The sequence below is a fragment of the Ambystoma mexicanum genome, chromosome 2p, assembly GCF_040938575.1.
Source record: "Ambystoma mexicanum isolate Mex_15411 chromosome 2p, UKY_AmexF1_1, whole genome shotgun sequence".
Lineage (NCBI taxonomy): Eukaryota > Metazoa > Chordata > Amphibia > Caudata > Ambystomatidae > Ambystoma > Ambystoma mexicanum.
In genome coordinates this window covers 961,498,915-961,511,539 of record NC_090923.1, presented here as the reverse complement: position 1 = coordinate 961,511,539, position 12,625 = coordinate 961,498,915, and the positions used below count along the sequence as shown (strand labels likewise).

At 52.5% G+C, this 12,625-nt stretch overlaps 1 protein-coding gene across 2 annotated transcripts in view; it reads left to right on the top strand.

Moving 5' to 3' along the window:
• LOC138566964 (solute carrier family 22 member 6-B-like) overlaps nucleotides 1–12,349 on the top strand; it is a 356,440-nt gene extending 344,091 nt beyond the window's left edge. Inside the window, exon 8 of one of the 2 annotated variants that reach the window (XM_069644749.1) lies at nucleotides 11,713–12,349. In XM_069644749.1, the coding sequence (XP_069500850.1) occupies nucleotides 11,713–11,779 (67 nt within the window). In that variant the 3' untranslated portion in view covers nucleotides 11,780–12,349. The remainder of the gene's footprint in view (nucleotides 1–11,712) is intronic. The other variant, XM_069644748.1, reaches the window with a different exon arrangement.
• The last annotated feature ends 276 nt before the right edge of the window (nucleotides 12,350–12,625 follow it).

Below are 12,625 nucleotides of genomic sequence, written 5' to 3'. Positions count from 1 at the left end.
ACAGACATGTGTTCATGTACATTCTTGCCATTTGGGTTGTATCATGTACTGGCCATTTCAATGTGGGGTGGATGGGATACTTGGTTGGGTCTTTGCGTAGGGGTGGCGTGCGGTGGGATTTGGGAGGCAGTGAGGCACATGATTGTGGATCTTGATGACGTGTTGGGGGGACATGAGTGCTGGCCTGAGCCTCACTGCTGGGTGGGTGGGGTCCAGGGGGACATGAGTCGGGGCCTGCTGGCAGGTGCCCATCACTGCAGGGTGGGTGGGGGTGCTGGGGGACATGAGTCAGGGCCTGCTGGCAGGTGTCCGTCAATGCTGGGTGGGTGGGGGTACAGGGGGACATGAATCGGGGCCTGCTGGCAGGTGCCCGTCAATGCTGGGTGGGTGGGGGTACTGGGGGACATGAGTCCGGGCCTGAGCCTCACTGCTGGGTGGGTGGGGGTCCAGGGGGACATGAGTCGGGGCCTACTGGCAGGTGCACATCAATGCTGGGTGGGTGGGGGTCCAGGGGGACATGAGTCGGGGCCTGCTGGCAGGTGCCCGTCAACGCAGAGTGGGTGGGGATCCAGGGGGACATGAGTCAGGGCCTGCTGGCAGGTGCCCGTCAATGCTGGGTGGATGGCGGTGCTGGGGGACATGAGTCCGGGCCTGTGCCTCACTGCTGGGTGGGTGGGGGTTCAGGGGGACATGAGTCTGGGCCTGCTGGCAGGTGCCCATCACAACTGGGTGGGTGGGGGTCCAGGGAGACATGAGTCGGGGCCTGCTGGCAGGTGCCCGTCAATGCTGGGTGGGTGGGGGTCCAGGGGGACATGAGTTGGGGCCTGCTGGCAGGTGCCCATCAATGCTGGGTGGGTGGGGGTCCAGGGTGACATGAGTCGGGGCCTGCTGGCAGGTGCCCGTCAATGCTGGGTGGATGGGGGTGCTGGGGGACATGAGTCCGGGCCTGAGCCTCACTGCTGGGTGGGTGGGGGTCCAGAGGGGCATGAGTCGGGGCCTGCTGGCAGGTGCGAGTCAATGCTGGGTGGGTGGGGATCCAGGGGGACATGAGTCAGGGCCTGCTGGCAGGTGCCCGTCAATGCTGGGTGGGTGGGGATCCAGGGGGACATGAGTCGGGGCCTGCTGGCAGGTGCCAGTCACTGCAGGGTGGGTAGGGTTGCTGGGGGACATGAATCCGGGCCTGAGCCTCACTGCTGGGTGGGTGGGGGTCCAGGGGGACATGAGTCGGGGCCTGCTGGCAGGTTCCAGTCACTGCAGGGTGGGTAGGGGTGCTGGGGGACATGAGTCGGGGCCTGCTGGCAGGTGCCCGTCAATGCTGGGTGGGTGGGGGTCCAGAGGGACATGAGCCGGGGCCTGCTGGCAGGTGCCCTTCAACGCAGGGTGGGTGGGGGTACAGGGGGACATGAGTCGGGGCCTGCTGGCAGGTGCCCGTCAACGCAGAGTGGGTGGGGGTACAGGGGGACATGAGTCGGGGCCTGCTGGCAGGTGCCCATCAATGCTGGGTGGGTGGGGGTCCAGGGTGACATGAGTCGGGGCCTGCTGGCAGGTGCCCGTCAATGCTGGGTGGATGGCGGTGCTGGGGGACATGAGTCCGGGCCTGAGCCTCACTGCTGGGTGGGTGGGGGAGCAGGGGGACATGAGTCGGGGCCTGCTGGCAAGTGCCCATCACTGCAGGGTGGGTGGGGGTCCAGGGGGACATGAGTCAGGGCCTGCTGGCAGGTGCCCATCAATGCTGGGTGGGTGGGGTCCAGGGGGACATGAGTCAGGGCCTGCTGGCAGGTGCCCATCAATGCTGGGTGGGTGGGGGTCCACGGGGACATGAGTCGGGGCCTGCTGGCAGGTGCCCGTCAATGGTGGGTGGGGGTGCTAGGGGACATGAGTCTGGGCCTGAGCCTCACGGCTGGGTGGGTGGGGGTCCAGGGGGACATGAGTCAGGTCCTGCTGGCAGGTGCCCGTCATTGCTGGGTGAGTGGGGGTCCAGGGGGACATGAGTCGGGGCCTGCTGGCAGGTACCCTTCAAGGCTGGGTGGGTGGGGGTCCAGGGGGACATGAGTTGGGGCCTGCTGGCAGGTGCCCATCAATGCTGGGTGGGTGGGGGTCCAGGGTGACATGAGTCGGGGCCTGCTGGCAGGTGCCCGTCAATGCTGGGTGGATGGGGGTGCTGGGGGACATGAGTCGGGGCCTGCTGGCAGGTGCCCGTCAATGCTGGGTGGGTGGGGGTACAGGGAGACATGAGTCGGGGCCTGCTGGCAGGTGCCCATCAATGCTGGGTGGGTGGGGGTCCACAGGGACATGAGTTGGGGCCTGCTGGCAGGTGCCCGTCAATGCTGGGTGGGTGGGGGTGCTGGGGGACATGAGTCTGGGCCTGCTGGCAGGTGCCCGTCAATGCTGGGTGGGTGGGGGTCCAGGGGGACATGAGTCGGGGCCTGCTGGCAGGTGCCCGTCAATGCTGGGTGGGTGGGGTCCAGGGGGACATGAATCGGGGCCTGCTGGCAGGTGCTCATCAATGCTGGGTGGGTGGGGGTCCAGGGGGACATGAGTCGGGGACTGCTGGCAGGTGCCCATCAATGCTGGGTGGGTGGGGGTGCTGGGGGACATGAGTCCGGGCCTGAGCCTCATTGCTGGGTGGGTGGGGGTCCAGGGGGACATTAGTCGGGGCCTGCTGGCAGGTGCCCATCAATGCTGGGTGGGTGGGGGTCCAGGGGGATATGAGTCTGGGCCTGAGCCTCACTGCTGGGTGGGTGGGGGCCCAGGGGGACATGAGTCGGGGCCTGCTGGCAGGTGCCCATCACTGCAGGGTGGGTGGGGGTGCTGGGGGACATGAGTCAGGGCCTGCTGGCAGGTGCCCGTTAATGCTGGGTGGGTGGGGGTCCAGGGGGACATGAGTCGGGGCCTGCTGGCAGGTGCCCATCAACGCAGGGTGGGTGGGCGTACAGGGGGACATGAGTCGGGGCCTGCTGGCAGGTGCCCATCAATGCTGGGTGGGTGGGGGTCCAGGGGGACATGAGTCGGGGCCTGCTGGTAGGTGCCCATCAATGCTGGGTGGGTGGGGACCAGGGGGACATGAGTCAGGGCCTGCTACCAGGTGCCCATCAATGCTAGATGGGTGGGGTTCCAGGGGACATGAGTCTGGGCCTGAGCCTCACTCCTGGGTGGGTGGGGGTCCAGGGGGACATGAGTCGGGGTCTGCTGGCAGGTGCCCATCACTGCAGGGTGGGTGGGGGTGCTGGGGGACATGAGTCGGGGCCTGCTGGCAGGTGCCCGTCAATGCTGGGTGGGTGGGGGTCCAAGGGGACATGAGGCAGGGCCTGCTGGCAGGTGCCTATCAACGCAGGGTGGGTGGGCATACAGGGGGACATGAGTTGGGGCCTGCTGACAGGTGCCCATCAATGCTGGGTGGGTGAGGGTCCAGGGGGACATGAGTCGGGGCCTGCTGGCAGGTGCCCGTCAATGCTGGGTGGGTGGGGGTCCAGGGGGACATGAGTTTGGGCCTGAGCCTCACTGGTGGGTGGGGATCCAGGGGGACATTAGTCGGGGCCTGCTGGCAGGTGCCCGTCAATGCTGGGCGGGTGGGGGTCCAGGGGGACATGAGTCGGGGCCTGCTGGCAGGTGCCGTCAATGCTGGGTGGGTGGGGGTCCAGGGGGACATGATGCAGGGCCTGCTGGCAGGTGCCCATCAATGCTGGATGGGTGGAGGTCCAGGGGGACATGAGTCGGGGCCTGCTGGCAGGTGCCCGTCAATGCTGGGTGGGTGGGGGTCCAGGGGGACATGAGTTGGGGCCTGCTGGCAGGTGCCCATCAATGCTGGGTGGGTGGGGGTCCAGGGTGACATGAGTCGGGGCCTGCTGGCAGATGCCCGTCAATGCTGGGTGGGCGGGGGTTATGGGGGACATGAGTCCAGGCCTGAGCCTCACTGCTGGGTGGGTGGGGGTCCAGGGGGACATGCGTCGGGGTCTGCTGGCAGGTGCCCATCAATGCTGGGTGGGTGGGGGTCCAGGGAGACATGAGTCGGGGCCTGCTGGCAGGTGCCCGTCAATGCTGGGTGGGTGGGGGTCCAGGGGGACATGAGTTGGGGCCTGCTGGCAGGTGCCCATCAATGCTGGGTGGGTGGGGGTCCAGGGTGACATGAGTCGGGGCCTGCTGGCAGATGCCCGTCAATGCTGGGTGGGCGGGGGTTATGGGGGACATGAGTCCAGGCCTGAGCCTCACTGCTGGGTGGGTGGGGGTCCAGGGGGACATGCGTCGGGGTCTGCTGGCAGGTGCCCGTCAATGCTGGGTGGGTGGAGGTGCTGGGGGACATGAGTTGGTGATCACTAATGCAAGGTGACATGTGGGCTAGCTGGGGGGCATGCCCATGGTGGATGGGCTGCGTGTGGAACATGACGAGGGGTGCAGGGTAGTCCCCTCTGCTGTGGGCTGCCTGCAGGGGCCGTGGAGGGGGTAGAGGGCACACCTGGTTGGACCCACACTGCCAATTCACGGATACACGTACCCCGCTGGATACACATACCCTGCTCTGACAGCGAAATCGCGTGTGAAATTCCCCCGAACCCCAGTAATACACATACCCTGCTCGCACAGGGCCAATCGCGTATGAAACTCCCCACTAACCCCAGTAATACACGTACCCCGCTCGCACAGGCCCAATCGCGTGCGAAACTCCCCGCGAACCCCAGTAATACACGTACCCCACTCGCACAGGCCCAATCACGTGTGAAACTCCCCGCGAACCCCAGTAATACACGTACCCCGCTCGCACAGGGCCAATCGCGTGCAAAACTCCCTGCGAACCCCAGCAATACACGTACCCTGCTCGCACAGGGCCAATCACGTGAGAAACTCCTCGCGAACCCCAGTAATACACGTACCCCGCTCGCACGGGGCCAATCACGTGCAAAACTCCCCGTGAACCCCAGTAATACACGTACCCCACTCGCACAGGGCCAATCACGTGCGAAACTCCCCGAGAACCCCAGTAATACACATACCCCGCTCGCACAAGCCCAATCACGTGTGAAACTCCCCGCGAACCCCAGTAATACACGTACCCCGCTCGCACAGGGCCAATCGCGTGCAAAACTCCCAGCGCACCCCAGTAATACATGTACCCCGCTCCCATAGGGCCAATCGCGTGTGAAACTCCCCGTGCAGGGGTGTACATGTATCCGGAGGGGTGCGCGGGGAGTTTTACAGGCGTTTTCGTGGTTGGGGAGCTGTATGCTGGTCCACTGGCCTGTGCGCCATGTACGGGATTTGTGCGCTGTGCATGGTGCACGGGGAGGGGTTGGGGGTGTAACTGGCGCTGCTGCAGGGTCGCTGCGCCACTCTGCGCCACGGCTGGTAATGGATGTTTAAATCCATGAATACGCTGTGTGCGGAAATGGATTTTGGCGCACGCGGCTGGCGCAGATTGTCGCATGCACACACTGTGCACCAGCCGCACGCTGAATTCTATGAATTACTCCTTTTATGTCTACTTCAACTTTACACAACTTTTACTTGTCGCTCTTCAACACTTCCTTTCAATTACAAAATACACAAACAAACAAACTAGTCGACTTTTCACATATACACCATGGTACTCCTTTTCTCCTAGTCCCTAAAATACTCTGATTGGAGTTTGAGTCATTCCTTATGATAAACCTGTTTATGTGCCATCTATTGTACCCCACTTGGGGTTTTGAAATGATTCCTTCTAAACCTGCCTTGAGGTAGGATACTGGGCTCTATAAAGGCTCCTTGTTTAAACGCTCTTCCTTATATAATAAACACTCTTAATTTCTGTTAAACAGACCCCATTACTTTTCTATGTTACTGCAATCCCATTCCTTTTTTTCCCATTCCCCTCAATCTACTCACCATTCGCCCTTCAGCTCTAGGCCTTCGGTATCGTCTACCCTACCTTTAACTGACCACTATCACCTTGCGTCCACTCAGTGCCTGTGGAAACCAGGAGGGATTTCGACAAAGAGGGACCCATCCCACCTACATCAATCTTCTTGCAAGTTTTCTATATCAGCCACTATCCACAGGAAACCTTGAGATCTTCCAGCTGGATGGCAGAGGGTGTCTGATTACCATAAGCACTGGAAAGCTACTGGCCAATGGGTACTTTAACCATCCTCTGTTACTACGTGAACCCATAGGACTCAGGAAGTTGGCAAAACGTAACTGTTTTATTTGCAATTATCTAAAAAAAGGAGTACAACGGACATCAACGGACGTTCACTCAAGCCTCTCAACTTGTTGCATAAAAAACACACATTTATGGCAAAAACTCTTCATCATTGACATCATACTACGTGGCAAAATGAGAAAAACTTAACTAAGATTGTGGTTGGTCTATTGGGAACATCTAAGTATACTTTCTATAAGGGAGAGGGTTGTGATTGGGTCTCTCTAGTCAGGTGACAACTATGCTCATCCCTAGTGCAAGTCATCTTCGCTGTCATAAAATACACAACATTTCATTGGCTTTCAAACTATAGGTCTCCTCGCTACGTGGCCCTCTATAATTGGTTGTCACGCTTGTACCCTTCTGGAATATTCCTCTCGCTAGCAGCATGCAAGCTGGTACCCAAGGTGCTTGGAGGGTTGGCGTTACCATGCCTCCCCACCCAATTAGCCCATCATCCATCATCACTCCTACTGTCTGCCATTCGAATTGTCTTTGAACTCAGCCTTGTAAGTATCACTGCTCCTGAGGATAGAATGGAGTGTGAGCACAGTCTTATCTTCAATTCTCGATGTAGCTTTCCCAAAGTCTATTTCCATCTAGACCATGTGACAGAAGACCGTGTTTAAGCTCTTTTTTTTGTATTTAACGCTATTAAATGAATAAAACCTGGCACCCACAGTGTTTTTCCATTGCACCTTAACAGGAGCTCATCTCGCTTCTCATGTACCTTGTATCTTCTCGAATCGATAACCAGTTTCTTGGCGGCCCCAACTCTTGACACTGGGCCAGACAAGCCTTCTCTATTCTTCCTTTGTTGTCAGCTGTTTTCTTCTACTGCGCCACACTTTCAGCTCTTTCTGTTCATGGGGTCGTGGTTTGCTTAAAACACGACGTGGAACATCCAGATTCTATATACATATATATAATGGTGGCAGCGCCTGCAGTCTATTCATTACGTATAGCCAGCCTTCATGATTTCTTAGTCTGCTTGCGTTTCAGCATCTGTACATTTATAAAACAGCTTGCATTTTCTTCAGTACTTTTCGTATGTGCAATATTCACTCTGCACATGAAATGTCACTCAATTCTTTATTTTGTCATCAGAATCTATAAGGTCCATATATATAAGGCACAGCACCTTCTTTTCCCATGCTCCGGACTATCATCCGCACATTCACAATGCGCGGAAACAGAATGCTCCCGCTTAGTACCAGTTGTTTTTTTATAATTCCACAATGCAACACCAGGACCTTCCGTTCCTGCTCCGGGCCCTGCTGTAACTGCTCCTTCCTTCGTCACTGCTCCTGCCACTGACACTGTTCCTTGCCCTGCCGTTACTGCTCCTTCCTCCTGCAATAGGGAACACACTCTGAGTACCAAGTCTGGAGCGAGAACGCTGCACTCCACAACGTCCTTGGAACATACGCTGCGTTCCAAGTCAGCATTGCGTTCCAGCTGACTTTGCTGGGACGCTGGCACCAGCGCTGGCGACGTCATCATTCTGGTTGCTGGCTCAGGAAAGGAAACACCACTGTCCCACAAGTATACGTTGCACACCGCCATGCACTCTGGTCTCCTGTTGCTGCGCCACCCGGCCCACAGCAAACGGATGCCTCCCATGGTGCCACTCCAAGCACTGCAACTGCTCCGGGCCCTGCCGTGCCTCTTAGACTGAGGACACGCTCCTTCAGCACCGCCTAGAACAGAAAGCTAAAAGCCCCAATGGATACTGCCACACCCCCACTGAAAACAGCAGGCGATTCTGTTGCTGCGCGAGCTGGCCACAGGACTCCTTCGGGCTACCTCTACACACCTGCCGACACTGCACTGTCCGCTACTTGGTCAGTTCACCGAGTACAGCAGGGAACCGTGTTGCTGTGCCACCTGGCCCACAGCAATGCGGATATCTCCCATGGCGCTGCTCCTAGCACTGTGACCATTCCTTGTTACGCCACCAGGCCACAATACTCCTCCGTGGTTTCCCTCTACTCTGCTGTCCTCGCTTCTACAGGAACCTTCAGCGCACGATGCCTGACAACACCTCTTTACACCGCCCAGCCTGCAAGGTACCCTGGGCAGCGTTGCTGGTGGATAGGTAACCTTTGGGGGCAGTGTCTTCCAGCCCGCTGTTCCATCGCAGCAGCTCCTGGTGCTGGCATGTAAATCCTTGTCGCCAATGAAGTAACCAAGGTGGGGTCCTTCCACCACACAGCACGCAGGAACCAGGTAAGCTACATATAGTTTATGATATGATATGATATGATATGATATGATATGATATGATAGGTTATTTATAACGCACTTAATATCCAGAGGTTTCTAAGAGCAACCACGGGGATCGAAACTGCGTGCTCCGTGTCATCTTGCTTCCAAGGCGAGCACGTTGCCGCTGAGGTATCCTCCCGAGACATTTATTGGGACCAGTTGTACAGGTAAATTCATCAAGTACATGGGAAGAAATCACATGCCCATCCACCTCCAGCTGAGGTCTCTCTCTAACTGTCCACCTCACGCATCACATTCAAAGACACCAACATTCCACAAGGCCCATCACATTCCACTGGCACTATAACATTCCGCTGACTTCCACCACACTTGCAAGTAATGTTCACCAGCACATCACGCATCACATTCAAAGACACCAACATTCCACAAGGCCCATCACATTCCACTGGCACTATAACATTCCGCTGACTTCCACCACACTTGCAAGTAATGTTCACCAGCACATTACTACACGTCTCCCCCGTTGATTCAACACCACACTGTCATTAATGTACTTAAAACAAACCAAGTCCTCATTTCACGCAAAACGAGTCTCGTAATCACGTGAATTCTACATGTTAAAGAGAATGGTCTTACCTGAATATCTTATCAGGAGTATTTCCCTTATGTCAAAAATCAGTGTGCAATGCATTTATCCATGCCACTGGTCCTGGGGTATAAAGTAAAGAGACACCTGCATCCGTCTAAAGCATAGGTGAAGTGCACGTTAGCACTTTTTGACATATGGGAAATACCCCTGATAAGATATTCAGGTAAGACCATTCTCTTTAACATGTAGAATTCACGTGATTAAGAGACCAAAAGAGTTACTCAATTGCAATATGAAGGGAGGCTCATTCTGTGCCTCATTCTCTCTTGTTTCAGGCCCCTGTCACTTGTACCACAGCAGGGCTGAGGATTCATTCCTGTGTTGACACCACCCCCAACATTGTTATTTGGCGGTGAGTGCCAGCAAGTATACACTTTTTTGATTGTATACACACACGTTTTTCTGTGTCGTTAAAATTAGAGACTGAAACCATTTTAAGTTGTATTATTTGTTTATCCGTAGATTCAGGCCAGACGACATCTTCACTCTTTAACATCGGGCAGGTTTTATGTTTAACCTACCCGCATGCTGAAGAAGTTTGCATTAAGTTTTTGGGCTCATCTGTAGCTTTTACGATGGCCAAAACATATGTCCATTATGTCAAATAAGCAGATTGCTATTTGAATTGTATATGAACACAGATGTAGAATGGAAATAGGTGTTAGGGATTGTTTAATTGCTGGAGTACTTTTAGATGCTTGAATAACTCATTTGTGTAGATATGCTTGATAATGTGTGTGTGAATGAATGATGATATGAATGGTGGAATACACATGTAGATGTCAAAACATTTTTTCATTTAAGTGAGACGGTGTACGAATTAATACTGTGAATATTGTACATAAATAAATATATTTTGTGATACTGATAAGATCAAGAGTGTTTATATGAAGAAAGGCTTCAGTCTCAGCTGCCGAGATCCACTATCTTCCTGATTCATGTGATTTGCCTGAAGGATCTGGGTCTTAACAGGCACCCTTATTTTTGTAGCAATACCACAGCTAATACATCAAATTCAACAAAGAAAGCAATTATGAAAAGGGAGATTTTACTACATTTCGCAAAAGACAGCAAATCAACATTCTGGCACTGTACCCACTGCAGTTTGGCTACCCTAGAAAAACTCCTCCAAATATAAATACATGTTTTGGAAAGGGGCTTGTGCTAGACCCACTCTAAAATTCCCATCAAAACAGGATACCTTTGAACTGTGATTGGATAGATGTTTGCTTCTTAGTTATTGGGGGAGCCACCAGCCCCTAGGAGTCAGTCTAAAACAGTGTATTTGCTGCTTTGTCGCTCACCACAGGTATATTGTATTCTTCAGATTAAGGGGATGATGGAAAAGGGACAAGAAGGGCATGATAGATTATCCCGTAATGTTTAATACAAGGGTATACCTGAGAAATACAAGGTTTTCGAGTGCTAGATGCACACGAAATCAATTTAAATGCTTGTTTGTAGAACTATTTGATAATTGACTGGAATCGATGGCATTGCCTAAATCCTCTGGATATTTGTAAAACCCATATTAGCACGATTGTTTTACTTTGAGGCCTTCCCGAATTTCAGAGGGATTGCATTCTACATTTTTAAGACAGCCATTGACAGCTTTCTTTCAACAAATCTTTTCATTTTGACAGTTTTTTTGTACCGGTTTGTTGCCTTTGACGGACTTATGGTTGGGATGCAGATGCTCAGGTCATCTGGGATGTACTTTTTATAATTATTAGTCTTATTATTATTATTATTATTATTATTATTATTATTATTATTATTATTATTATTAGGGTATTTATAGAGTGTGGACCTAGCTCCAGGAAGCAGCAGACCACTTTACATTGTCATTGTGGAAACAAAACAGCGAGGGGAGCAGATCGCAGGGATCAATACAAGGGAACAGGGAGCTAACGACAGGCCAACGGGGCAGACTTCCAGAACTCTTTCCTGGCCATGCATTGGAATTTAAACTGTATGCTCTTCTGAACAGGGAGCCAATTTCAGTTTCTGCGGACATCTGTTATAGCATTGTTTGTTTTGTCTAAAGATTAAGCAAGATTCTCTCTTTTGTACAGACTGTACTCTGCCGATTTCTTTCAGTAGCAGATCTCGGAGGAGGATATTGCAATGATCCAATTTGGACAGGATATGAATTTACAATTCAGCCACCACCCTTTCCATGATCCAGAAGAGTGGAGAATGTGACGTAGTTCAAGTTACAACAGATTTAGTGGTCTATGACTATGTTTATTGTTTTGGGTTCAAGCGGTACAATCGTTGTTATTTATCTCAATAAATGGTTATTGAGACCATACAAAATTCTTTCAGAGGTTAAGCGGGATTCCATGCAGCCCTGAAACCAGCAAATAAGTCTGTTAAGTATCTACCACATCTTAGTGTGCAAACATGGCATACACGCAGTATATAAGTGGGGAAGGTGAGCATGTGCCCTACAGTGTAAGGTAGGGAGGAAATAATAGAAAAGTGACGTGCTTGTTTTATTAATTTGCTAATCTGCAATTAGTTTTTTCAATTGTTGGAAGTGGTTATACGATGGATTATGATGTCTGTTTGCTTCCTGTTCTATTAAGACCTGCTTTTGTTGTCGTTCTTGGTGGATGTCTGTCGCCCTGATTTTCTTGCACATGTTTGTCTTTAGAGCGACATCAAATTTAATTCTGAACAAGGATGGAAATGAAGTCATTCTGAAGAAGACCCAATTCTGAATACAAAATCCTCCAGTTACAGAAAACAAGAGTATCCAGGAACAAATCAAAGATATTGGCACGTGGGTGGTTGCCTTGCCATCTTCTTAGATCTACCGCAGGTCAGCAGGACAACCTGCCACCGATCACTGAAGTCTGCACGAGTGTGCTATCGTATGGACCCTATCCGTTGGCGGTCTCCACAGTTGGCAGTGTTTGCAGCAGGACATGGTGCTGAGAGATGATGTATGGTCGGATTTTGATCAAATAAATTGAAACATCAATTTCTTGCCTCCCTTAACCTCAGCGCCCTCTTCGCCAAACAGTGAAGGTCTCCACCTGAGCATCAACTTTAGTCTTAAAGGAAAGGCTCCCATTTTGCAACAGCACTTAGGCAGCTACATTGCACCCTGTGGCAAAGGCTGGCCCTGAATCTATCCTTGTTGCTAGTCTTCAAAGTCATAAAAGAATCATCAGTAACAACATTTTAAGTACCCTTCTGTGCACAGGGTTTTGTGAATACAGAGACTATGTCTAACATTCTTTTACAAACATTAATAAAAACAAATTTAAGGAATAGTGGTGCAGATGGTGATTGTGTAGCCAATGTACCAAAGGAAATGTGCTATTCAAATTGTGAACTATCTGCTCCACAGTAATGTATTAAGTCCAAAATACCTCTCTCATATTTTAAACTCAAAATTGTATTTTATTATCAAAATGATCAATTTAATTATATGTAGTCAACAACATGTTTTGGGAAATACATTTCCTTAGAAGCAAACAGAAAACAATTTAAACTGTGCATTTCACATAAGCATCTAGCTTCCAATGTACTCCTCTTTCCCCTTCTAATATCCCAAAAAT